This window comes from Phascolarctos cinereus, unplaced genomic scaffold, assembly GCF_003287225.1.
Source record: "Phascolarctos cinereus isolate Bilbo 61053 unplaced genomic scaffold, phaCin_HiC Scaffold_5;HRSCAF=322, whole genome shotgun sequence".
Classification (NCBI taxonomy): Eukaryota; Metazoa; Chordata; class Mammalia; order Diprotodontia; family Phascolarctidae; genus Phascolarctos; species Phascolarctos cinereus.
The window spans coordinates 163,553,954-163,581,709 of record NW_027555958.1 but is presented as its reverse complement, the minus strand read 5'-3'; the positions used below and the strand labels follow the sequence as shown (position 1 = coordinate 163,581,709).

Here is a 27,756-nt window from a genome sequence, read left to right as displayed (position 1 = left end):
CTGTCAGTTGCATGACAGTTTAAAACTAACATTAAAAAAAAGAGAAACATGATGCATTTTTTTATAATTAAAGACAAAGATAAAATTTGATACTAAACATTTCTGTAAGGTGAAATGTTTAAAGTAAATATAGATTATATTTTTTAAGAATGAGAAGACATGCAAACCTGAAGAAAGCCCTCTAAGCTTATATATTACTTTAGCAAAACCAAGATTTTAGCGTTAAAACAGGCATGTGAAGGTAGCTATAATTTTGAATAAAAACTTTTTTCCTGTGTTTTTGTTCTTTTCCTACATGATTCCTTCTAGAAAGTTAATTTTTAAAAAGTTTTTACCTTCAGAAACATTAGACTAGCAAGTAACATTACTAAAATGTATAGAACTGATTCATTTCTGAGATGCTTCCTGGCCATCTATGCCAGGAGTTTTAGTATGGTGCTCTTCAGTTTCCACTGGTGCACTAGATTTAATGGCATGAGCTGCATAGTTAAGGCTGGTATTTTCAGTCCATCTCCAGTAGCCTGAGAAAGGATTGTACAGCATTCCTGTTATTGTCTGGACCAAAAAACCATCTAAAAAAAATCACAAAACTAATTTAATAAATTATAACAAACAAAGTTCTTAGAATGTTGATGTAACTACCAGTAATAAAAAAGCAAGGTTGAAATAATACCCATATAACTCTTCTTAAATGGTACAGACAGCCATACTTTCTAATCAATTAGAAAAAAGAGCTCACCTAAGAGGAGACCTCTATAAAGATAGCTTCTTAGATCTGATTTTTAAAAACAGTACAAAATGAATCTAAAAAACAAACCATTTCTAATTGGGACTATAAAATTCATTTCAATTCAGTAAACATTTATTAAGCACCTACTATGTGCCAGGCATTGTGCTAAGCACTGGGATTACAAAAAGAGGTAAAAGCCCCCGCCCTCAAGGAGCTTACTATCTAAGGGGGATAATATTTGAACAAATATAGACAAAGCAAGCTATATACAGAATTAAATAGGAAATAATTAATAAAAGGAAGGCACTGGAATTAAAGAGGGATTAGGGAAAGCTTCCTGTAGAAGGTTGGATTTTAGTTGAGACTTAAAGGAAGGCAGGGAGGTCAGTAAGCAGAGGAGAAAAGGTGGAATATTCTAGGCATGGGGGACAGCCAGAGAAAATGCACAGAGCCAAGAAATAGAATGTCTTATTCACAGAATAGCCAGGAGGCCAATGTCACTGGATTGAAGAGTATGTATTGGAGAATAAGGTATAAGAAGATTGGACCTAGGGTCATGAAGAGTTCTGAACGCCAAACACAGCATTTTGTATTTGCTCCTGGAAGTAACAGGAAGCCACTAGAATTGGGGGGGGGGAGTAGGGGGGGTGGATGTGTGACATAATTAGGTTTAGGAAAATCACTTTAGTGGCTGAATGGAGGATGGATTGGAGTAGGGAGAGACTTGAGCCAGGTAGACTCATCAGCCAGCTATTCCAGTAGTTAAGGTGTGAAGTAATGAGGGCCTGCACCAGAGTGGCGCACCAAATACCATTTAGTTTTTAACACATTTTAACATTTAGCATTAAAATTAAACATTTAACATCGCAACCTGAATATGTATAACAAATTTGTAAAAAAGTATATTGATCACAAAATAAGTTGATCATGGCTTAATAATGGCCAAGTATCTATGAAGCCTAGCAGGTTCATCATAGTATTTTGGTGTAAACTTGTCCAACACTGTTGAAGGTTTTTCCCACTCATATTCATTCTTGGTGTACTACCCTTTGTTAAAAAGAAGAACATTTAAATGTTTTGCATGCTTGCACATGTATAACTTATATCAGATTGCTTACCCTCTCAGGGAGAGGGGAAGGAAGGGAGGAAAGGATAGAATGTGGAAATCAAAACTTAAAAAAAAAAGAATGTTAAAAATTGTTTTACATGTAATTGGGGTAAAAATGAAATATTAAAAAACAAAAGAAGTCCATATTATCCAATAGCGCCTCTAAGTACAGGCAGCTTAAGGGACTAGTCTGAGGCTTTGCCAACACTAGAAGCACTTCAATACCTGTAGGGACGTGAATGAGTGGAGAAATGAATAAAGAGGGGTGCAACTAGATACTAGGGCTTTCATCTGCTGACAGTACCTAGGAAATGCCCTGGCCCAATGTGACTAGGATCATAGAACATGAGTAGTTGGAAGGCCTCTTATAGGTCATCTAACCTGTTGCCCTAATTTTTTCTTTTTCTTTTTTTAAAAATTTATTTATTTTTAGTTTTTAACATTTACTTCCACAAGATTTTGAATTTCAAATTTTTACCCCATCTCACCCCTCCCCCTACCCCAAGATGGCATACATTCTGAATCCCTAATTTTCATAGACTGAGAATTGTAAGAGGCTTTAGAGATAATCTAGTCCAACCGTCACATTTTACAAGTGAGGAAACTGGTCAAGTTTGGAAACTTGGAGATAAAAGAAACAAATGAAGACACTTGCCCAAGGTCACATAAGTATCAACTGGCAGCATTTTTTCACTCTAGGTTAGTGTTCTTTCCACTAGATCACGGGTTCTTAATGTAGTGTCCATGACCTTATTTTTTTTAATATTCTGATAACTGTATTCCAATATGATTGGTTCCTTTGCCGCCTGTGTATTTTATATCTTTAAAGACCTTATTCTGAGAAGAGGGCTATAGCTTCACCAGAGTGACAAAGTGGTCCATGACACTAAAAAGGTTAAGAATCCTGCACTAGGCCAAGCCTGCCCCTTGCAGATGATTAAAACTAGGCCTAGAGAATCTAAGTGAGTTGTGTAAGATTAAGCTTAAGAGACAGAACCAGTACCAGAATCCTGGACCCCATGTCCCAGATCCAGCTCTCCTCTCAACACTGCACAGTTATCTCTATTTGATGTTCCCTGGAAGATATTTTGAGGCCTTTCTATAGGCCTTACGTAACTCTAACTTGGGTCTCAATTTAGGATTGAGATCAATGCCCTAGAAAGTCATGTTGCTTTTTTCCTTCTAAATCTCTTTTGTCTTTCTCTCTTTTAAAGCTATTCGCCTCCACAATTTAAGAGTTGGTTCCTCCTGAATTTGTTGGGCCCTATTTTACTGCTTTATGTGTCACCCCATTTATAGCAATGAGTAAATTATAAGACTTCATTAAAATCACATTTTTTAAAAGGTTTTATGTTTTGGGAAGAATTATTTGTACTTAAGCTGGTAAGATTGTTTTAATACTTACTAGGTTCTAAAAGGCTCTCTAATTCTTCTGGTGAAACAAACTTCTCCCAGGTATGAGTTCCTTTAGGTACAATGCCTGCAATTTGTTCTGCAAAAATAATTCCTAAGGCGTAGGAAAGCTGTGTTTTGTTGATTGTAGTAATGAACAAAGAGCCTCCAGGCTAAGAAGACCAAAATAAATAAATAAGGCAGTTAAAAAAATTCAGAAGGGAAGGTAGCACCAGTCAGGTGACAAGTTTGAGACTGTTTCATGGTAAGTTCAAAACCAGCATAATTGTAGGTGAGATGCATATAAGAAAAATATAATATATCAAAATAATATTCATGGTCTTGGGGGGAAAATCTGACTCTTTCTAACCATTATCAAAGGCCTTCATATACAAAGAGAGGTTTTTATTAGCACTGCATTCACAACTCTCACAAAGCTAATCACAGTTACTTTTTCTAATTTTTGGACACATGAATTCTGAAAAATAATATCTGAAAATAAGATAACAAATTAAATCAATATTTAGCTTCCACCTCATACCCATCAGGTTGGTAAAGATAGTATAAGAGGAAAATAGCAATGATTAGAAAACTTGTAGGAGAATAGGCAGACTCATACACTATGAGCATGTGGAGCTGTGAACTGGTTCAATTATACCCCAAATGTCACTAAACTAAACATAATCTTTAACTCAGCAAACCTACTATTAGGCATCTACACCAAAGAAATCAAAGATAGAGGGAAAGAACCCATATGTACAAAAATATCTATAGCATCTCTTTCTCTATATGGTAGCAAAGGAAATAAAATAGGTCCCCTTTAATTGGGGAATAGCTGAAAAATTATGGTAAGATAAATGTAAGCGAATATTTTTGTACTATGAGAAATTACGTATATGAAAGATTCTGAGAAACATGCAAAGATTCTTGCAAACTAATATTGAGTAAAATGAACATATGAAGAAATACAACTTTAAAAGACCTCAGAACACTAATCAAAGCGGTGAACAATACTGATTTTAAGACTGACAATGATACCTTCCACATCTTGACAGATAGGTTAGGAACTCAAGATTTTGAATGAGATATGCATTCTCAGACACACGTTGACTTGTTTTGCTAGACTAGGCATACATCTGTTATAAGAGACGACATCTACTAAGGTAGGAGGAGGTGAGAGTAGTATGTGAGTGAATTAATGATTGATATGCAAAAAAAAAAGCATTAATAAAACATCCATTTCTAAATGACCAGAAGGGAAGAGTACATAAGGTAATACAAACAAATAGAGCAGTTTGGTCAAATTTTATAATTATATATGTATGTGTGTATGTATATGTCTTTTAAAAAACATGTAGATATATGTGTGTGTATATATCTTCTAAAAATATACACACAACAGAAACTTAATTTTTTACACAATTCTCTTTCTTGTTCTTTGCATACTTAAATTTTTGTATTTATCAGTGATTAAGTTCCAATAAAATAGAAGTTCCAATAAAAAAGAAACTTTAAAAAAATAAGGTACCTTTAAAATGCTGGAATCAAAGACATTTTAAAAAATAACCTAGAAAATGAAACTGAAAGAATAATAATATTCCTCAGTACAAGCACTTTACACATTACCGCCAGGCTTTTAATTAGTAACTCAGGCTCTTAATAATGTTTTTCTCTATGAAGCACCAGTATTCCATAACATCTTGTGCAAAAATTACTGACTGACCTGCAAAATTTATGTACAGCACAATCCTGTTATAAAGAGATGAGCTTCAACAAATATCATATTTATAAAAGGATTTCCTATAGAAAATGAATAAATAATTTTCTGTAAGAAAATAAGGAAGCCCCTGTCATAGAATGATGGCTGAGAAATGTACCCTGGGAGAGAGATTCAATTAGGTTTAGTTTCCTTCATGAGAAGAACATATAACTTCAATTTATGAGTTTCTTAAATAAGAAATTCAACAAGTATGCAATGGAAGCTTAGGTTTTAAACTTCAGAGAAAGTAGCTGAGGCTCTGATAGATTTTGCTACTGCCAGGTCATTAGACAGACCCGAAACAAGATTCTCTCAGTTACTAATTCCATGTTTCCAGCATTCTTATTAAAATGATATTTTAGAAAAACATGATTTTGCTAGATAGTCTACTAGATTATGTGAGCTGAAAGAAAAGGGCAAAAATGACCCCAAAATAACAGATTAGTCAAAGTAATTTATATGTGGCTTTGTAATGTTTTCCTATGCATCAAACAATATGGGAAATCAAAGAACTTAAATGCAAATTAATTACAGGAAGATATGTTTCTGGATATCACTTTTATCCAATTTCTCCCTAATACTTTCACTATTTGGGGAAAGAATAGCACTACTTTTCTGACTGATGGGAGAAAAAGCAACCTGAGCAGATCTCCCTAAATTCACTAACAGTCACTCTTTCACTAGATCAGTGAAATTGATAGAGGAAAAGTAATTATTTTTGTTTAAAAGATTTTTCTGATGAAATAAAGTGTACACAGCAAGAGAAAGCATTTACTGTCAGTTCCTTCAGAGTTACAGAATTTGTGCATGGAAAGTTCAACAAGGGAAATGAGAACATAAACAGAAGGTGAAAGCCAAAGTAGTTCTTTAGCTCCTGAAATGAAGATGTATTTATCTAGTTTTTTTTTCTGGAATACTTCAGCTACACATTTATATATGCATGTACTTATGGGCAATGAAGTTTGGGCAATGAAAGAAAATTGGGGACAGCATTGCATTCTTTTCACACCTGAATCTAGGGAATTCTCTTGAACAAAATACTGTTTAGAATTCAAAAGTGAATGATCATGGCACAGAAAGACTTAGTTTATGTTGCTATAATTACTTAGCCTTTACAAGGCTGGATAAAAAAAAATACAAAAATTCCATGAGTCCTTCATGAATATCAATCTCATCATCTCACATTTAGTTTCAGACCTAACATTTTAGATTGAAGGTACTTTGAGAGGTAGCATACAATGCAACGTGGCCACATGTTAAAAGAAATTTTGGAACACATATTTAGACTACAAAGCCTAGATTGAGCTGGTCTGCACAGGATCTTGAACAGCCATATATATGTACAGAGTTGCTTAACATATACAATTTGATAACTGAAATTACTGTAACAGATGTCATTTTTTTAAACTGATTACAAATCAATTGTTCTTGGAATTTTTGCAAAAGCGCCGCTTAACCAATTAAACCTAATCAATATTACAGGAAAGAATATTGCTATAAATGAGGATAGCTTTCCAAAGTTGCATTTGTCAAAGATCATTCACTTTCAACAAGAAACTAGGCTCCAAAAGTTTTTAGAGTGTCTGCCTTTGCATTGCCTAACAGAGTCAGCAAACTGGGTTTCAAGATATCAGTTCTCTACTGAGTGGTATCGATATTAAGGGCCAAGCCAAGAGCACATAAAGATACAGATAGAAGAGGCACCGCCAAGCTCCCTAAGACATGCTTGACTTTCAGGGCTGAAGCTGGAGACTGAATGGCTTCAGTGGCAAAAGGAAATCTATTACCACATGCACAAAAAACCCTCTGCCCTTCCAAGACCTGCTTGAGTATCTGCTCCTTAAAAGAAATAAACAGAAGAGAACCTTTGGCCAACCTAAAACAATGCTTACTTTTAATACTTGGCAGCAGCACTGAATAAAGGTTTCCAAATCATTCACATGCTCCACAACCTCTGAAGCTACAACAGCATCGAAAGTTTCGACAGTCTCTTCTACGATATCCTCCAGGGAACATGCATTGTACTGGATTCTCTTGTCCAGGACTGGATCAAATGATTTGTGCTGCTGTGCTGTTTTAATATTCTCATTCAAAGGATCAATTCCAGTAACCAAAGCTCCTAGTCGCCCTAGAGGCTAAGGACAAAAAGGATTGTCACCCTCTGAAAGAAAATGAGATTCCTGTACTATCAGCCTAAAATTTTTAATAATTTTCTAAAAAGCAGTCAGACATTATGAAAAGAATTTTCTGTAGCCTCTGGGCACATGGCAATACATTTATTTTCTATAGTCATAGTGGCAAACAACAAAAAATATACTAGGTTTATGTATTAATGTATTTTTAAAGTAAAGGCATAATCAGTCTTTGAGTTCTCTTAACCACTCTAGGGGACTGCCCTTTCCTCTGAAGATGAGAAATCATTTGATGTGAGCTGTTCTCTTTTTCACCTTCAGGAATCAATGAGTATTTTTATAGAAAAGCCATATACACTTTTATGTTGCTATAATTACTTAGTGTTTACAAAGCTGGATTAAAAAAATACAAAAATCCCATGAGCCCCTCATGAATATCAGTCTCATCATCTCACATTTAGTTTCAGAACTAACATTTTAGATTGAAGGTGTTTTGAGAGGTAGCATGGTATAAACTAATGATTTCTTCTTACCTTCACTATTTACATGCCATTACACTAATACCCTTGAAATCTGGCAGAATAATTACAATGTCATTTCACGAGATTTTTCAACATGAGACCAGAAGGACAATGTTTCATCAAGATTCTTCTATATTATGGGTTCTATAAGAAAAGTACCCAGAATACAGAATGAAAGGTTCATTGCTAGTCCCTAAGGCCTGGTATAATATAGCAACAAACTTTAATGTCAACTATTATAATTCCATGGCCAAGTTAGGAGACTGTGTTAGAAGAACTTTTTCAATCCCAGCCTTACCCCCTCATCATAAGATGTATATTATCATTCATTCATTCAAATGTTTCTTAAAAATATTTAATGAATACTGTATAAATCTGTTCCCCTCCCTCTTAGGCTTCTAAGTTTGGTTTAAAAGGGAAAAAATAAGTGAGATAATTATCCACTAATTTGGTTCTTACTTCACATAACAATCCACCTCCACAGCCAACATCCAGAATCTTCATTCCAGACAACGGGCTTTCCAACTGATGATTAGTAACCGTTTTCAAAAGGTTATCTCTAAAAAATAATAATAATAAATCTGTGACTGGCTTATCTCTAAAAAAACACAAAAACATAAATGTTCAGTGACTGACTTATTAATAAAAAGTTTTAAAGTGTGCCATTCTTAAAGAACTGCTGCATTTGCAATTTAAAATCAGTTTGTTTGTAAATATTTTAAAATTTTTATTTAGGAACATACAGAAGTGTTTCCAATGATCCAAACCAGAAAAGCTAAAGAGTAACTTTGAAACTAGGGGAATGGGAGGAGGAAGGAATAATGCACACCAGAGGCAACTAAGTTTTTTTAATAGTGGGCCACATGATCAGAAATCTCTATTTTACCTCAGATCCAACAAATTGACAAAAGACGATAAAAGACAGTAATAGACAATGTTGGATGAGTGGCAGCAAGACAAAAACACTAAAAGGAGGTTGGTAGGGTATGAGTTAGTCTAAAAATTCTGGACAGCAATTGAGAATTATGCCAAGAAAATGACAGCAATGTCACAGAGATCTGACTACTAGGCATAATGCCTGAAGGAGGTCCAACATAGAAAGAAAGATACTGTGTATAACAAAATATTTATGCAACATTTTTGTGTACAACAAAGAGCTGGAAACAGTAGTTTCCTATTAATTGGGGAATGGCCAAACAAACTGTAGTACCTAATGACAAAAGAATATTAAACTTCTTAAAAGTTCTATATGGGATGAGTTCAAAGATGAGAAATAATTCCAGTGAGAAGCAAAAGGGAGAGCTGTCTTAAGACACCAAAGAACTCACCAAAAAAACTTAACTCTTAAGACATGTGCAGAAGATAAAAAGAAAGACAGGTAACAAAGAATAAATAGAAAGATGTAGTAAGTCCTATAAAATTAGTTTCAGGAGTGTGAAAACTCAAAATGAAGTGAGGTTGGGTAGAAAAGCTAATGATAACACAAAGTGTTGGGTTTTTTAAACCATACTGAAGACTACCAAAGAGCTCCATCTTTTTAACACCAATATTCTGTTATTAAATGATAAATGATTTCAATGTCATAGGGCACTCCTTTACCAATGCAAGTCAGCACCTTCTCTACAATGTATAGTCTTAGACAATTGCTTAGAGCATTGAGAGGTTAAGGTACTTGCCCAGATCATACAGTAAATATGTGGCAAAGGCAGTACCAGAACTCATGTCTTCTTGACTCCAAAGCCAGTTTTCTATCTATTTACCACCATGCCTCTCAGAATATACTGTTGCTATAATGCAGCCATAAATCATAGTATACCCCAATCTCAGAAAAATTAAAATTACAAAAAAAAAATCCCAAACCGAAAAAACTGAAAAGACTAACAATGGGTACAAAGATGCTGTCGCGTATTACCAAAACGTGATGCTTTTAAAGAATTATAAGAAGAGCATGAAATTTGCCTTCTCCACAGCCATAATGCAGAAAAGCTATGGAGAAAAAACAGTGATAAAATCAGAAGACCTGGGTTTCTGGTCCCTAATCTGACACTTGCTTACTGTGCATTATTTCCTATTTATTTATTTATGACTTTTTTTTCTAGATTTGAGTTCCAAATTCTCTCTTTCTCTCCCTTCTCCCACTGACTGAGAAGGCAAACAATGTGGTATCAATTGAATATGTGAAATCATGCAAAACAGGTTTCCATATTAGCCATACTGACCCCCCCAAAAGCAAGAAAAATAACGTGAAAAAATTACACTTTAATTATACAAATCACTTGGAAGGGACCTCAAAGACCATGTAGTGCAACTCTCTTACTTTACAGATACGTAAACTGAAGCCCAGTGAAGTTTAAATGATTAAAATCACACATCAAGTCATTTATATTTCCATGGTCTGTTTCCTCATCAGTAAAATGAGCAGGTGGACTATCTCAAAAATTCTACAATCAATCACAAAGCATCAACTTTCACAAAACACCCTACCACTCTGTCAATTTGCTATTGTTTTCAGATAGTACGTGTAAGGAAGTCTGTTTTATGTAAGCAAATTTTAAAAAGCAACAACAGTATGCCTGTTGGGCATTTCTGGGATTAATCCAAAGAATGGTCACAGTAGTCCTAATAAGAAGAATGGAAGAAGAAACACTCACTGAAAAGATGTTTGGGGAATAGGGGAAGGGGTGGAATGATATAGCCTAGATGGTACAAAACCAAAAAAAGGTTTAGGAGCCTCCAAAGCAAAATGAGAAAATGAGTACAAAGGGAACAATAGTACCTTCGAACCCCAAATAATCCCCATACAAGGAAAGGAAGTTAAAAATCATAGTCATTGATCCTTAGAGCTGGAAGGGATCTCAGAGATCATCCACCAAGATTCATTTTACAAACAAGGAAAGACTGGGTTAGAGAGGGTTGAATAATTTTTTTTTTAGGCAATTGGAGTTAAGTGACCTAGCTCCCTCCTGATGACACAGCCTTCCTAATCTCCCTTCTTAGCACCATTTACACTTTCACTTATTCCCCCCAACTCACTGGTCATGGTAGGGAAGTTGGCATACTTCTTGCTCCTCAATGCCACTTTCAAGCTTCCACTTTACCACCATCACTCAGTAATTCACTTCTCCTTTGAGGTTCACTCAGTCCATACCTACTACCCAATCAAAAAATCTGACCTCCGGGACACTCCCTTTCCTTCTTCAATGAGTTCAGTGCCTGGCTCAAAATCTTTCTCTCCTCTCCAATTCCAGTCCTCACACTAGAAGACTTCAACATTTATAATTATAGTCCCTCTAACACCCTAACCTCCCAGTTCTTCAACTCATATCAGCTACACACAGAGATGGTCAGACCCTTGATCTTGCCATCACCCACAAATGCACTGCTTACATGTTCGTGAATTTGCAAATTTCCTTATCTGATCACAAACTTGTTATCTACTTCTGCCTCTGCCTTTGAAAGTTCTTCATCCTCACTGTGGCCTCTAATCCTCACACCTCTATTCTTTTCCAAGCCATCACTACTGTACTAGGTCCTCTCTCCTCCCTTCCCCATTTTGAACCAGTTCAACTCTACCTTGTCCTCTTCTCTCAAGTCCCTTGTCCCTTACCCTATCTACAACTTTGCTGCTACTCATGTGCTGCTGAACAAACTATGGTGAATGAGAACACTACAAATTTATGTTACATAATCTCAAGTGGGCTCTCACCATAGCAAGGCAATCCTTTTACATCTCCCTAATTGACTCACCATCTCACTCACTACAGTAGCTTTCCCAATCCTTTTCATCCCTCAAATCTCCCAAAATTCCCCTACCCTTACTCTCATAGCTAAGAACCTTGCTTCACCTTTTACTGAAAAAACTCAGGTCATTCACTAAAAGTTCCTTTTTCTCTCCCTCCTCTTCATCTTATATCACCCAGATATCTTGCTCTTCCTTGAAAAAGACACTCCATATCCGGACTCTGCATTTTCACTAGCTGTCTCCTATGCCTAGAAAGGCTTCTTGTAGAAGGTGGGATTTTAGATGGGACGCTAGAGAAGTCAGAAGGTGGAGATGAGGACTGAATTGTAAAAAAAAATTTTTGTACAGAAGTCTATTCTGCTGTACAGGAAAATAGAAGGGGAAGGGGATAAGAGAAGGGAGGGGGGAGAGGTAGAAGAGAAGGCAGACCAGGGGAAGGGGTATTCAGAATGCATGCCATCTTGGGGTGGGGGGAGGGGGGAGAAATTTGGAACTCAAAAACTTGTGGAAGTGAATATTGAAAACTAAAAATAAATAAATTTTAAAAAAAATTTTAAGTATGGTTAGGGGAAAAGTTTGCTGAACTGAAATGAAATGAGGGTCTTACAAAAAATCAGAAGAACAGGAATTAGAAAGTCTGGGTTGTAAGGTACTTTATGAGGTACTACAGAAAAGATTATCATATTAGGTAACATTATTGATCATATAATAAAATAACAAAAATATTCATATAGCTTTGTAGAGATTCTAACTTCAAAGGCATAATAACAATGTGTCTTTTTCTGTGCATTTTTGCACACAATTTATACTTATGAAGTTGAGTATATATTAAGAGAAAACAAACTTAACAGAATATCAAGCACTAAACAGTATCATTTAAGAAGACTAAGAGTTTGCCAAATAGTACCTAATAAATGGCACCCTTAAGTCGTTCATAGAATGAAGAGGTGCATATGCTCCTTGTTCATCCCACCATTTGTATGCCAGGGCCTTAAATGTTTTCATCTCTTTTGGATCCACTGTTTTTGAAGTGCTGTACAATCTCATTCCAACATACCTGAAGAATAAAAATAATGAACATATGAAATGCTAAAAGTCTTCAAAACATTACATGGATAATAGTGCATTCTTACTTATAGTTCATAAAATACAAAACCCCTATATCCCTTTGTTTTATGAGGGAGCTCTGTTAATATCACTGTGGCTGATTTCCTTTGAAATCAAATCTTTTATAACAACATATTTTCACTGTGCCCTTAAGTACAGAAAAAAGTTTACTTTCCACCTAAGTTACTTCTACTAATTTGAGGCTTTCCAGGCTCATGCCACCAGACAGCACCATGATGATTCTGAAAAGCCCAGTGGATAATACAATTTCTGGCAAATTTGGGCAAAAGGGAATGAATGCAGCATGTGCTGCTGAGCCCCAATGTCTGGGGAATGGGTCCTCTAACGAAAGAAAATCACCAGACACTGTGTAGTATAAACCTACAAAATTGCATTCTCTAGTCCTTCCAAGAGAGCTAGGCTACAGATAATTGCTATGTTTATTTGACACAAAACCTTAGGACTATGTTGGGTTAGTTTGGACACACAACTCATCAAACCTTTCAGGAAGCTCCTACCTGATCCTATGAATAAGACCATTAAATGTTTGTAATTTTCCAAAAGTCTTAAAAATTTGGGATCCAGGGGGGAAGCTAGATGGTACAGTGGATGGAGCACCGGCGCCGGAGTCAGAAGGACCCGAGTTCAAGTCCAGCCATAACACTTACTAGCCGTGTGACTCTGGGCAAGTCATTTAATCCCACTGCCTAGCAAAAAAAAAAAATGGGATCTAAAAGGTACCTGTACCATTTTGAGTTCCATGCTGTAGCAGAGTAAAATCCATTACAGTGAAATTCTAATTTATGAAATGTTGGGTGATGCCAGTTAGGCTTTAGCATGTCACATTATGTTCAGCAATATCTGTAAATCCTGAAGGCTAGGTATACAACACACATGTCCTTTTAAGATACAGGTAGAACTCTTCCTTAATATTATGTTCATCTACCTTTTTTCATTCTTCATTAGCCGATTACTTCAAAAAGACCCTTATGCAGGAAGCAAGGCTAGACACTTGGAAAATAGAGCCCAATCTAAATAATATTTTTCATAAAATTATAAATTTCATTTTGTAAAACTAACACAATTATGTAAAAGTTCCTAATTTAATATTAACTGTATACATACACATTTTCTCTTTGACCAAAATAATGTGACATTATTACATAACTCTAACAAAATACTCAAAGAAAAAGTGACATATGAATTCTGCGTTCTAATTTTAAAAAATAAGAAACCCCTCAATCAAAGTATTTGACTATCACATAAGGACAAATTAGCAAACATAATCTCACTGCCAAGTGAGATGATAAATTATTATGATTACAATAAATCATTACACTTCTCCTCCAAATAAGTAATGATACTGACTGGTTAATAAACGTACCTGTAACTTTTCATTTTATCTGAATAGGCAAAGATTATGTTGTTAGATTTTAAGCACATGATTCCTTTGTCACTGAATAGCCAAGGTGTCATCTGTTGAGTTCTATTGGTTTGCTTTCCTGGATAAATGGGAAAATAAAAAGCAATGAAAGGCAAGGCAAAAAAAAAAAATCCTTCCAAAGAACGATCCTTACTGATAGACAATATAATTTTATCTTGAAACTAACCAACACAATTCATTCCTATATTATATCACAACTGAAAAAATTTAGGTAGATTTTTAAGATAAAAGGAAAACATTTTTTCAAACTGTATTCTATTTTAAAAAAGCAAAATTCTAGTTACAGCCATTTAACCAATAGTTAGGTGGCTCAATGGACAGAGCATTGGGCCTAAAGTCAGGGAGACCTGAGTTTAAATCTAGCCTCGGGCATTTACTAGTTATGTGACCCTGAGCAAGTCTATTTGCCTTAATCTACTGGAGAAGGAAATGGCAAACCAGTATCTTTACCAAGAAAATCCCAAGGTGAGTATAATCCACGAGGGCGTGAAGAGTCAGACGTGACTGAACAACAACACTACTACTTAATAATGAGAATAATTAGAGTCTACCATTCTTTTTTTTTTAAACCACTGCTATTCAACACAGTAAAAAGACTATTAGTAGCATCATATTCAAATATAAAAGCAAGGAATTCTTCTATTCTGAAGTCAGACTAACTTTCTTCACCCAATGATACGAAAATATGTATGTTCAAACTAGTCCCTATTCTCCCATTTTTACATTACTCACTTAGAATTGACAATACAACAGAAACAACATTAGACCTGAAGTCAGGAGACCTTGGTTAGAGTATTGCCTCTAGGTAATACTGGGAGTCTCAGCTCTCTCATCTGTCAAATCGGGATGATAACAACACTGCCTATTTTTTGGGATTGACACTTTATAGAATGTCTCAAAAGTCTTAATGCAGTTTTAAGCTTTAATGGCATTGTGGTACACATTTAAGCTATAAAAGCTTAAAACTGTAGTAAGGTTTTTGAGACACCCTGCATAAATATGGAGTAGTAATTGTAATAGTAGTATTCACTATCTTTTATTCTATGGACGAAACAATTATTCAAAATTTTGAGATATATCCACCTATTCATTAAGGAAAGTGGTCTATTGTTTTCTTTCTCTGTTTTTGCTCTCCCTGGTTTTGGTATCAAAACCATCTTTGCGTTATAAAAGGAATTAAGTAGGACTTCTTTATCTATTTTTTTCCCCAAAGTTTGCATAGTATTGGGATTAACTGTTCTTTAAATGTTGGCAGCATTTACTCGTTAATCCATCTGAGATTTTTTTCTTAGGGAGTTCATTGATGGCTTGTTCAATTTCTTTTCCTAAAATAGGGTTATTTAAGTATTCTATTTCCTCTAATGTTAGTCTGAGTTTACATTTTTATAAATATTTGCCCATTTCACTTAGTTTATTAGCTTTACTGGCAAATAATTGGGCAAATAATTCCTAATAATTGCTTTAATTTCATCTTCATTGGTGGTGCAGTTACTGTTTTCATTTTTGATACTAGTAACTTGTTTTCTTTTTTAAAATCAAATTAACCATTGGTTTATTTTTTTTTTCATAAAACCAGCTGCTAATTTTATTAGTTCAATAGTTTTCTTCCTTCCAACTTTATTAATCTCTCATTTGATTTTTCAGGATTTCCATTTTGGTGTTTAATAGGAGATTGTTAATTTGTTCTTTTTCTAGTTTTTTTAGTAGCATGCCCAATTTATTGATCTGCTCTCTCTTTTACTGATGTATATAATTAGTGACATAATTTTCCCAAGTACCGCTTTGATGGCATCCCGCAAATTTTGTAATGTCTCATTTTTGCCATTCTCTTTAGTGAAATTATTGATGGTTTCTAGATTTGTTCTTTTACCTGGTCATTCTTTAGGATTAGATTATTTAGTTTCCAATTAGCTTTTAATTTATGGTTCCATAGCCCTTTATTAAATGTCATTTTTATTGAATTATGGTCTGAAAAGGATACATTTTATGTTTCTTCTTTTCTGCATTTGATTGTGAGGTTTTTACGCCCTGATACATGGCCAATTTTTGTGAGGGTGCCATATACAGCTGAGAAAAGGGTACATTCTTTTCTATTCCTATTTATTTTTCTCCAGAGGCCTATCACATCTAACTTTTCTAAGATTCTATTCATCTCCTTGATTTCTTATTTATCTTATGATTAGATTTATCTAACTGATAATAGATTTATCTATCTGAGAAGGGGAAGGTTGAGATCCCCCACCAGTACAGTTTTACTGTCTATTACCTTTTATAATTCATTTAACTTTTCCTTTAAGAATCTGGATGCTATGCCATTTGGTGCATATATATTTATCATTAATATTACCTCATTATCTATGGTATCATGCAGCAAAATGTAGTTTCCCTCCTTATCTCTTTTAATTAGGTCTATTTTTGCTTTTGTTTTGTCTGAGATCATGATTTCTACCCCTGCCTTTTTTTTACTTCAACTGAGGCATAATAGATTCTGCTCCAGCCCTTTATTTTTCTGAGTGTCTCTGTTTCAAGTGTTTCTTGTAAACAACATATTCTTGGGTTCTAATTTGTAACTCACTCTGCTATCTGCTTCCATTTTATGAGTGAATTCATTCCATTCACATTTACAGTTATCACTACTAACTGCATTTCCCTCAATCCTATTTTTTTTATTTATTCTTCTCTCTCTTCTAAAATCTGTTTTGCTTCTGACCACTGCCTTCTTCATCTGCCTTCCCTTTTATTACCACTCCACTTTTCTCTTATTCCCTTCCCCTCCTACTTCCCTGTTGGGAAGACAGATTTTTATTACCAATTTAGTGTGCGTGTATACACACATACATATACAGCTAGAGAGAGAGAAAGAGAGAAAAAGAGGGAGAGAGAGATTAACTAATTCCCATTTTGAACCAATTTAGATGTGAGTGAGGTTCAGGCATTGCCCACCACCCCATCTTCCCCTCCACTGTAAAAATCTTTGTTTCATACCTCTTTTATGTGAGATAATTTTCCCATTCTTCTCCCTTCCCCTTAACCCAGGGAATCCCTCTTTTTCACCTATCCATTTTTTTCTTACTTCATCCCAACATAATTGACTCACTCCCACAGCCTTTTTCTATGCAGAATCCTTCTAACTGCTCTAATAATGATAAAGTTCTTAGAAGATAAAATTCAGACAACTAGTACTGTACTAGTGCCCAAAGAAATTTAAAAGAACTAAAGATGTCCCATAGTCTATTGGGTATCTCTTCTGTTGATGATTTAGGGAAGGCCATGGACAAGAACAGATCAGAAATGGCACATTACTTACAAAGACAAAAGGAATAATTTTATCAATAAAATCCTCAAGCCATTAAAGTACTGGAAATGTCCCTTTGGAAGAGGTGATATACTAGTTGGGCAAGACCCAATGTGCAAGGTCACATAAAATATATTAGTATAATGTAAAGAAATGGTAAATACTTATTGGGGGCGGGGGGGGAACTTCCCAGTTTTAACCTAAACTGAACATCCTGAACAGTACAACAGTTTTGAAACTAAATGCTTTTTGGGGTGGGTGTTAGGGAGAAGTATGATAGCAAAGAGCTTAAAAGCTGTTAAATCAATAATTCTAGCAAATTCATAGTTCACTTTACATATACATACATGTGTGTATATAACATTAAATATATATAATATTTTAATACATTTATTAACTTTTTTGGCTGTTACATCATACTGCTTACTCATATCTAGTTTACAATCAACTAAAACCTTCAGGTCTGTTTCAAACCAGCTACTGAGTTAACTGTGTCTTTGGAAGGAAATTATTGGATCATTAATAATATTATGTACATATATATGTATATACATATACACATATATACACACATATATATATTCACATATGCATATACAAATATAAATTATATGATCATATATAAATAAGATGTATGTGTCAATAGCAAGATATTAAAATATATTGATCTATCATATTATATAATTATATATTTTATTATATAGTATTATATTATTAAAGTATTTTATATTCCATCTCTCTGTCACACACACACGTGTGAGTGTGTATGTGTGATCGATGATCCAATAATTCTCCTCAATAGCTGGTCTGAAAAAGATCCAAAAGTTTTAGTAGACTGTAAACTACATATAACTAAACAATATGATGTGACAGCCAAAAAAGCCAATTCCATCTTGGGCTACATCAAAAGAGGTATAGCTTCCAAGAATAAGGAAATGATAATCCCTTGTACTTTGCCCTGGAGTACTTTATCACACCTGGAGAGTTGTGTTCTGCTCTGGGAGCAACACTTTAAGTAAAGTAGAGAGCATCCCGGGAAGGGCCAGAAGGATGTTGAAGGGCCTTAAGTCCAAATTAGGTAGGACTGGTAGAAGGCACTAGGAATGTTCAGCCTAGAGAGCAAAAGATTCAAGGTTGACATGATAACTGTCTTCAAATATCTGAAAAAACATCATGTGGAAGAGAGATCAGATTTGTTCTTTGAGGGCAGAACCAGGGGCAATAAATGGAAAGTTGCAAAGAGGCGAATTTAGGCTTAATGTCAAGGAAAATTTCCTAAAATTTAGAGGTGTCCAAAAGTAGGATGTGCTACCTTTGGAGGCACCACCAATACAAGCACTGGAGCTCTTCAAGCTGAGGCTAGAATGTGTTGTATGTGTTAGAACAAGGATTCCCTTTATGCATGGGTTGGACTAGATGGCCACTGAGATCCTTTCAAATTCTATGATTCAAGATTATCGAAGCAAAGCACTTACAAGATTATGTCAGCTTTCACTGGGTCTGTAGAACTGGACCACAGCTTTTCCAGATTCCAAGTCCAGCAGACTCTTTCTACTATATCACACGGCCTCTGAGTTGTTCTTTATGATTTTTTCCACCTTTAAATTCTATGATCTGAAGTTAGTGCAGTAGGTAAATGCAATATCTTCTTGAGTTCCTTAAGTCTCTAATGACACTAAACTAAGAGACACAGCCATTTATAAGGAGGATCCTATGGAACCTCCATATTTGGTCTCCTGAGGCGCTTTCATTCTCTGGGTCCGGAAGGCTTCCAGACAGCTTGGGTTGGAACTACACCTTGCAATGTCTGTAACTTTCAGTATAAATAGTACGTTTAATACAGTTTTGACCTTAGAGAAAATCCTACCAAAGTTGGCATTAAAATATAGTAACAAAATAAAGCTAGTCAAGCCACAGTTATGTTTCAGATAACTTACAGTTCTAAAATCCCATGTTCCTATACAGGGCACTGAATCAAGGTTATCTCAGCAAATGGCCCTCTGAAACTGCGAGGCTTAATGCGCTCTTTGGGCTTATCTGATTTGTCAATGTGTTATTGTTCTATGGCATTCATCTCCCCACAAATAAAAAGCTATTACTAACAATGTGAAGGAAGCACAAAACCTTCAGCTGGGCTTAAATTTAATTCTATGTTTATGCATAGCAGGGGGGAGGAATAAGACAGTGGTTTCTTTTCTTTTTTTGTGTTAAATCTCTCAAACTTGGTGCTCTTTATTTTTTTAATATCTATTTTATTTTTCCCCAATTATATGTTAAAACAATTTTTAAACCTTTTTTTAAGTTTTGAGTTCCAAATTCTATCCCTCCCTTCCTTTCTCCCCTCCCCCTCCCTGAGACAGTAAGCAATCAGATATAGGTTGTACATGCGCAATCATGTAAAACATTTCCATACTGGTCATTTTGTATAAGGAAATTTGAATAAAAGAAAAAGAATGACAGAAAGCGAAAAATAGCATATTTCAGTCTATATTCAAACAATATAGTTCTTTCTCTGGAGGCAGATAGTATGCTTCATCATTAGTCCTTTGGAATGTCCTGGATCATTGCACTGCTGAGCATAGCTAAGTCATTCACAGTTCTTCATCATACAATATTGCTGTTACTGTGCATAATGTTCTCCTGGTTCTGTTCACTTCACTTTATATCAGTTCATGAAGTCTTTCCAGGTTTTCCTGAAATCATCCTGCTTGGCATTTCTTATAGCACAATAATATTCCATTACAATCATATACCACAGCTTGTTTAGCCATTCCCCAGTTGATGCACATCCCTTCAATTTCCAATTCTTAGCCACCACAAAAAGCTGCTATAAATATTTTTGTACAAATAGGTACTTTCCCCTTTTAGATCGATAGACAGATAGATAGATAGATAGATAGATAGATAGAGAGATAGAGAGATAGATAGATAGATAGATAGATAGATAGATAGATAGATAGATAGATAGATAGATAGATAGATACAGATATAGATATATGTCTTTAGGATACAGACCTAGCAAAAGTATTGCTGGATCAAAGAATATGCACAGTTTTATAGCTCTTTGGGCATAGCTCCAAATTGCTCTCCAGAATAGTTGGATCACTTCCAATTCCACCAACAGTGCAATAATGCTTCTTAAACAGTTTAAGAATTACTGAAGGGGTGGCAAGTGGAAAAAGGTTAAGAAGTCCTAATGAAAATAGAAGACAATGGTTTCTTACCCCCAATAAGCCTCCCAAAAATACCCTCCCTACAAATCTTCAAACATTGTGAAAATGAACACGATCACAGAGCATGTATCACGTCTGAGACTTCCTTAGTACTTCACTTACAGTTCTCTTGCCTTCCCAGATTGCCTTGTATTACTTTTTTTTGTGTGTGTGGTCATGTCAGATCACATACGTATGCAGTCACACTCAGAAGTGCCTTCAGATGAGGACAGTTCCAGCTTTAAGGCCAAAGGCCAGGGATTAAGTGACTATGGCTTGGTTCCCCAAGAGTGAACTGAAGGGTCTCTTGCAGGGTAAGGGAAAGTAGCCAGTGTAATGAAAAAATGACTGGGCCACAAGTAAGTACAGCAAAAGTTCTAGTCCATACTCTGCCACTAAACAGCTATGTGACCTGAGGCAAATCACTTCATATCATCAGAGATCATATCATTAGAGCCAGAAAAGATTTTAGAGACCATGGAAAGTCCATCCCTCTTAATATACAGAACCTGAGGCACAGGGTTAAGTGGTCTAATTTAAGTGACTTGGCCTACATTACATAACTACTAAGTATTTAAGGCAGGTCCTCCTGACTCCAAAATCATGACTCATCACTGTGTCACTTCTGGGCCTGTTTCCTCATCTGTTAAATGAGGGGACTGGACTAGATGACCTCAAAAATCCTTTTTAACTCTAAACTGATGACACTATGATATACATCTCTTGGAAATTACCAGAATAGCCATGTCCCCTTTGGACAAGTCACATAATCTCAGTTTAACTGTCTCCACAAAAAAAGGGTACATTCATTCATTCATCCAATCATTCTAGAAGCATTTATTTATGTGGCTTCTATGTGTCAAAAATAGGGCCCACTAATGGGTATCATATTTCTTGCCTTCTCAATGGGTGGGAAGGAGAGAGAGAATTTGGAATTCAAAATTTTTTAAATGAATTAAAAAAATTTTAAACATATTTCATGGAAGAACTGGGTATACTAAGAAAAAGAAGAAACTCTTGAGGGACCTCTGCTTTACTGAGGGAAACCAATACATAAAAAGCAAATGCAAAATAAAAACAAATTGATTTTAGTAGAAGTGTACTAGAAATTAGGAGAAGTGAGAAAACGAGAGGAAGAAGTAATAAAGTCCTCCAGTGTGATGTAACACTTGAGAGAGGCCTAGGAGGAAGTCAGAGAATTCTAAGCAAAGGTGAGGAGGAAGTGAATTCCAGCAGTCATTACAAAGAAATGGGAGATGGAACGTCAACAAGCAAGTCAGCTGCTGAAAGAGTGAAGGAGGCTAACAGGCAAAATAATCTTAGAAAGGCGCCCCTTCAGTTTCCAATTCTTTATCACTACAAAAAGAGCTGTGAACTCTGAGATGCCACCTCATACCTAAGCTGAAATGAACTCAGTAGCTTCCCCACCCTACTAAATGAAGAAGCCCCTAGGGAAAATCAAAGGATGGGATGTCAAAATCTATAAGGGCCTCAATCTAAAACAGATTGCTTATGGCTCACACTCTTTTCTATGCCAATACCTACCTACACTGAGACTATTAGAAGGTACCCATAGGGTGCTTTTAAGGCTGGCTAACTGTGTGATCTGCAAAATCTGGAGGTTGGAACTTCTAAAATCAAAATCAACACACAAGACTGCAGTATTCCTGTGGTTGAATTAAAGTAGTGGCAATTCCCTTACCGAAAATGAATTATCTCCGGGGTGGCTTCTGGATCCTGAGATTCCCTGATGCTGAGAAGGAAAGTTTTGCCAGCCTCTGGTCACAAGAGATATTTAAAAATGCTTCCTGTCCTAGACTCCCAAATGGCCTCTCCAAATAAGCTAAAATATGGCAGGAAATCAAGTAGGAAAAGAAGCTGCTGTTGATGATGACAGATTTAACCTCTCACTCCCTAGTCAGGGTACTGTCAGGCATCTATGAGGAGTTATACTCCTTCCTGCGGCCAGCCACCAATACCAAGGGCTACGGCTAGTGGAAAAAGGGTCTCCCAAAGCTCCCTCTACACAAAAATTTATGGTGAGAGGGGACAAGGGAGAAGCCACAGACAGAAAAAAAAATGCAGGAAATTCACAAGACTAGAAATTAAGATGCTCCACAGAGCATAAAGAGGAAGCTGACCGACTAGCCTGCTTCTACACCAAAGGGGCAGAACTCATGCTTAATTGCAAGGATACTAACGGCTGACAGGCTCCAGCAAACACCTATGACAGAGTGTGGCCCTTTCACTGATTTGTTCATTGAATTTGGATTCAGTCAGAGGGCCTGCACTTGAGGACCTAGAGGGCCACATGTGGCCTCCAGGCTGCAGGTTCTGCACCCCTGTCTTAAGATATCAATCGCTCCTTAGGAGCTCTTCCTGAAGGGTATCCTATTTGACCCAGGACCCCAGCAGGATGCCCAATTCTACCTGGGCCCTCAGTCATCAGACTTGACCTGTTTTCATTTTCCCTGACTGCCCTACTTATTAGAAATATATTTAAAGATAGCTTGCTTTACTGTCTTGCTGTGTACGACATGTTTCCTTTACTGGATTTTGGTATATTCCCACACCTGTTGGTAAAGCACTGAATTGGTTATCTGTTCTGGAAAGCAATATGGTATTATGCCCCCAAAGTTACTAACTTTTCATATGCTTTGACCTAGCAATACCACTACTATGTCTATACCCCAAAGAGATCAAAATCACCCATATGTACAAAAATATTTATAGCAACTCTTTTCACGTTAAAAAAAGAATTGGAAACTAAGGGGATGCCGATCAGCTAGGGAATGGTTGAATAAATTATGATATATGAAGGCAATGGAATACTACTGTGCCATAAGAAATGATAAGGGGGCAGGTAGGTGGCGCAGTGGATAGAGCACCGGCCCTGAAGTCAGGAGGACCTGAGTTCAAATCCGGCTTCAGACCTAACACTTGACACTTACTAGCTGTGTGACCCTGGGCAAGTCACTTAACCCCAATTGCCTAAAAGCAAAAAAAAAAAATGATGAAATGGGAAAGTCTCAGAGAAACCTGAGTCAACTTGTATAAACTGATGCAGATGTAAATGAGCAAAGCACAAACAACTCATATAACAACAACAATACTGTAAAGACAAACAACTCTGAAGGCCACGTGCACTCTGATGCAATGAACAAGATTCCAGAAGACCAATGATGAAGTACGTTACCAACCTCTTTGCAGAGGAATGACAGACTTAAGGTGCAGAATGAGATACTTATTTTTTGGGTATAGCTCATGGGAAAATTTGGTTTGACTATGTATATTTGTTACAAGGGTTTCGAGGGTTCAAGGGTTTGAGTCTTTTTAATTGATGGGGGGGTATTGAGAGATAAAAAAATAGATTTTTGTTCATTGAAAAAAATTAACTAAAAAAGAACATAAGCTTCTTCAGTACAGTGACTGTTTTTGCCTTTCCATTTACCTCCACTATTGCTCAGAACACTGATACACCATTAAATGCCTACTCAATGACTACAGACTTATTTTTAAATGAAAACTTCTGTATTTTATTTATAATGGCAAAGAAATGGAAACTAAGGGAGTGGCTACTGAATAGAGGAATGGCTGAACAAATAATGGTCTAAAAATATGATAAATAATTTATGAATGTAATGGAATATGATTGTGCAACAAGAAATAACATGAGTTGAGACCCCTAAGAAGACCTGTATGAACTAATGCAGAGTAAAGTGAGTAGAAACAGGACAATTTATACAATAAGAACACTTCTAGAGAACTTTGTCAAATTTATAAGAATATGAGTTATTCCCCAATTGACAAATGGTCAAAGGATATGAACATACAGTTTTTAGATGAAGAAATAAAAACTATATATATTAATGGGAAAAAATGCTCTAAATCATTATTGATTAGAGAAATGCAAATTAAAACAATTTTGAGATATCATCTTACATCTATCAGAATGGCTAAAATGATAGAAGGGGAAAGTGACAAATGTTGTAGGGGATATGGAAAAATTAGAAGACTAATACAGTGTTGGTGGAACTGTGAACTGATTTTGGAGAATAATCTGGAACTATATCCGAAGAGCTATAAAACTGTGCATATCAGGGGGCAGCTAGGTGGCACAGTGGATAGAGCACTGGCCCTGAAGTCTGGAGGACCTGAGTTCAAATCCGGCCTCAGACACATAACACTAGCTGTGTGACCCTGAGTAAGTCACTTAACCCTATTACCTAGGAAAAAAACAAAAAACAAAACAAAACTGTGCATATCCTTTGACCCAGCAATACCACTATCAGGCCTGCTTCCCAAGGTGACTACAGAAAAGGGAAAAAAATGTATATGTTCTGAAATCATTATAGCAGCTCTCTTTGTGGTGGTAAAGAACTGGAAATTGAGAGGATGAGTCAATTAGGGAATGGCTAAACCAGCTGTGGTACATAATTGTGATGGAATATTACTGTGCTATGAGAAACAATGAGCTGGTTGATTTTAGAAAAACACTGAACCCAGCGAAAATAAGCATGACCTTTCAGGGGAGGAGATGGATATTCAATGAAATTGGGGACTTCCATACCTTCCTGATAAAAAGACCAGAGCTCAACAGAAAATCTGATCTTCAAATACAAGACTCAAGAGAAACATAAAATGGCAAATGGGACAGAAAGAAACAACATGTTATTAATAAAGACAAACTCTTTACATCCCTACAAAGGAAGATGACACTTGTAACTCTTGAGAACTGTATTGCTATTACACCATGTAAAAGGGGTATACATAAAGGAGGTGGGTATAAATTGACTTTGATGTAATGATGAAAAAAATCTAATCAAGTAGGTTAAATGGATCCAAGTAAGTGAATTAATCTGATCTAACTAAGAAAATGTACTGAGAGAAAAGGAAAGGAGGAGTCAGACAAGAGTAAACACATCACAGGAAAAGGCATTAAAAACCTATTACAGCAGAGGGAAAGAAGGGAGGGAGATGAGCATTGTTTGAAACTTACTCTCATCAGATTTGGCTTAAGAAGGGGATAAAACAATCAGTTAGGCATAGAAATCTAACAGGCCCAATAGGCAGTAGGAGGGAAAAGGGGAAAGAAAAGGGAGGCGACTAATAGAAGGGAGGTGGGACTAAGGGAGACTTGGTCAAAAGCAAAACAAAAAGCATAAATGGGGAAGGGGAGGGATAGAGAGAAAGACACAGATAGTTATCATAATTGTGAATGTGATATATGAATGTAATGGAATACTAGTGCTATAAGAAATGATGAACAGGCACACTTCAGATAAACCTGGAAAGACTTGTATGATTTGATGCTGACTGAAGTGAGCAGAACCAGGAGAACTGTACACAGTAACAGTCATATTAAGTGATGATGGACTTTGATAGACTTAACCCCTCTCAGCAATACAAGGATCTAAGACATCTCCAAAAGCCTCATGATGGAAAATGCTATCCACATCCAAAGAAAGAACTATGGAGTTTGAATGCAGATCAAAGCATACTATTTGCTTTTTTTTTTCTTCTGTTATGTTTTGTTTCCTCTTTCTGGTGGTTCCTCCTATTAATTCTTACTTACAACATCACTACTGTGAAAATATATTTAATAAGAATGTATATGTATAGCCTATATTAGACTGCTCACCATCTTGGGGAGGGAGGTAGAGAGGAAAGAAGGGGGGAGAAAAATTTAAAACTTAAAAGTTTCTGGAAGTGATTGTTGATAAATCAAAATAAATTAATTTAAAAAAATAAAAACCAAACAATAAAAAAGAGAGCAAAAAAAAAAACAAAACACTGAGACTTGCATGAAATAATGAAGAGTGAAATGAGCATAAACAAGAGAATGTTGTAGGTATACAGTAACAGCAATACTGTTCAAAGAACTGTGAATGACTAAGTCATTACGAGTATTATAAATACTGAAATCAATTACAAAGGACCTATGAAGGAAGATGCTGTCTGCCTTCACAGAACTGACATAGAGAAGTATGTATAATATGGTTTATATATACACAGACACACACACATATATTATCTAATGGTGGCCTTCTCTAGGCAAGAGTGGGGAGGGGTGAGGAAAGGAGAAAAGAAATAAAGTGCACAGCAGATAACAAAAGAGAAAACTCAGAAGGAAGCACAGAAAATCAAGGTAGCTTTGACAATAATGTCTAATATTTATTACATATTTTTAAAAAAGTAAATTGTGAAATGGAGATTCATGGTTTCATATTAAATCCTCTTTGTATTGTACCATGTACAAGGAAATGGATTTTTTCTTTTTATATTTAAGGTCAAAATGAATAAGTCTTATACATATAAAACTCTGAAAGGCTTAAGAAGAGATCAATGCAATGAGAACTATCATTACAGAGGTCAGATGATAATCTGCGCTACCCACTTCCTGGCAGGTGATGGATTCAAATGCAGGACGAGATAGACACTTTTGGTCTGTACTGGAATATGAACAAGGGTTACAAGCGGTTTTTTTGCTTGTTTTAAACGGGAGGGAAGGAAAGAAAATAATGTTTAATTTTTTTAAAACTCTGGAAAGGTAGTCTGGGGCCAGATTGTGATCTCCCAGGGCTCTCGCAAGGTCACCAGAACCTGGGGCACAAAAGTTCAATGTCAGGGTTCCTCCAACCCTGGTCCTTTAGGCCCCGCCCCAAAGCTGACATTTTCCGTCGGAGTTCCGTAATTCCTTCCCCCTGCCCCCTTCCTCCGCGGCCTCCTCGCCGGCGCCTGCGCATTGACCACAAACCAGCCTCCTCTCCCCTATCCGCGCGCTAAGCGTGTGTCCAGGGGCGGGGGGGAGTGCGATTGCCACTCACCTTCTGCTGCTGTTGCACGCGGAGGTCCGACCCCTCGGCCCGCGCTGCGAACCCCGGCTAGCCCCCAGCCGCGAGTCCCCACGACCCTCAGCCCACAACCTCCCTGCATCGCCGGTGCTCCTGTCCCTTGCCCTTTCCGGTCCCTCCAGCAAACCAGCACCTGCTTCGTAAAGGTTCCAGACACAGTGTGCCCGGCCGTCTCGCGCCTCACGGGGACGCGAGTTCTTCTCTGGCGCCTTTTTTGGTGGTGGGTGGTCCTTTTTGGAAAGGGGAGGAGGAAGGGAGGAGAGGAGGTAAAGCCTACCCTGCCTGCTGGTCTTCAGTTTTAAGACCCTAGAATCTCTCCAGTAATTAACGTGGTTTAAATCCCAAAACGTACTTCTAGTCACACTCATTTTACAGATGAGGAAACTGAAGCCAGATTGGAGTTAAATGACTTATCCCATACTACGAGGCTAATTGTTGGTTACAGTAGGATAGGGGCCAA

At 36.4% G+C, this 27,756-nt stretch overlaps 1 protein-coding gene across 2 annotated transcripts; it reads right to left on the bottom strand.

Moving 5' to 3' along the window:
- Positions 1-156: 156 nt before the first annotated feature.
- Positions 157-27,470, bottom strand: COQ3 (coenzyme Q3, methyltransferase). Of its 2 annotated transcripts, none has more exons than XM_020998335.2 (7): positions 27,270-27,470; positions 13,876-13,993; positions 12,292-12,441; positions 8,102-8,201; positions 6,882-7,124; positions 3,244-3,403; positions 157-572 (listed from the first exon to the last, which is right to left on the bottom strand). In XM_020998335.2, the coding sequence occupies exons 1-7, from the start codon at positions 27,376-27,378 to the stop codon at positions 388-390; spliced, it is 1,065 nt and encodes a 354-aa protein (XP_020853994.1). In that variant the 5' UTR covers positions 27,379-27,470; the 3' UTR covers positions 157-387. The 2 variants fall into 2 exon arrangements, with proteins under 2 accessions (XP_020853994.1, XP_020853995.1); XM_020998336.2 differs by lacking the exon at positions 27,270-27,470 and adding an exon at positions 22,145-22,262.
- Between the last annotated feature and the right edge of the window lie 286 nt (positions 27,471-27,756).

Bases quoted from the DNA above. Each gene is read 5' to 3' on its own strand.
- COQ3 (XM_020998335.2), bottom strand. From the start codon at position 27,378: ATGCAGGGAGGTTGTGGGCTGAGGGTCGTGGGGACTCGCGGCTGGGGG. The intron at 8,202-12,291 runs GTACTATTTGGC...ATTATTTTTTAG, and splicing joins TTAAGGGTGCCATTTATTAG to AGATAACCTTTTGAAAACGG. The intron at 573-3,243 runs GTAAGTATTAAA...GATTTTTTTTAG, and splicing joins AGAGAGCCTTTTAGAACCTA to ATGGTTTTTTGGTCCAGACA.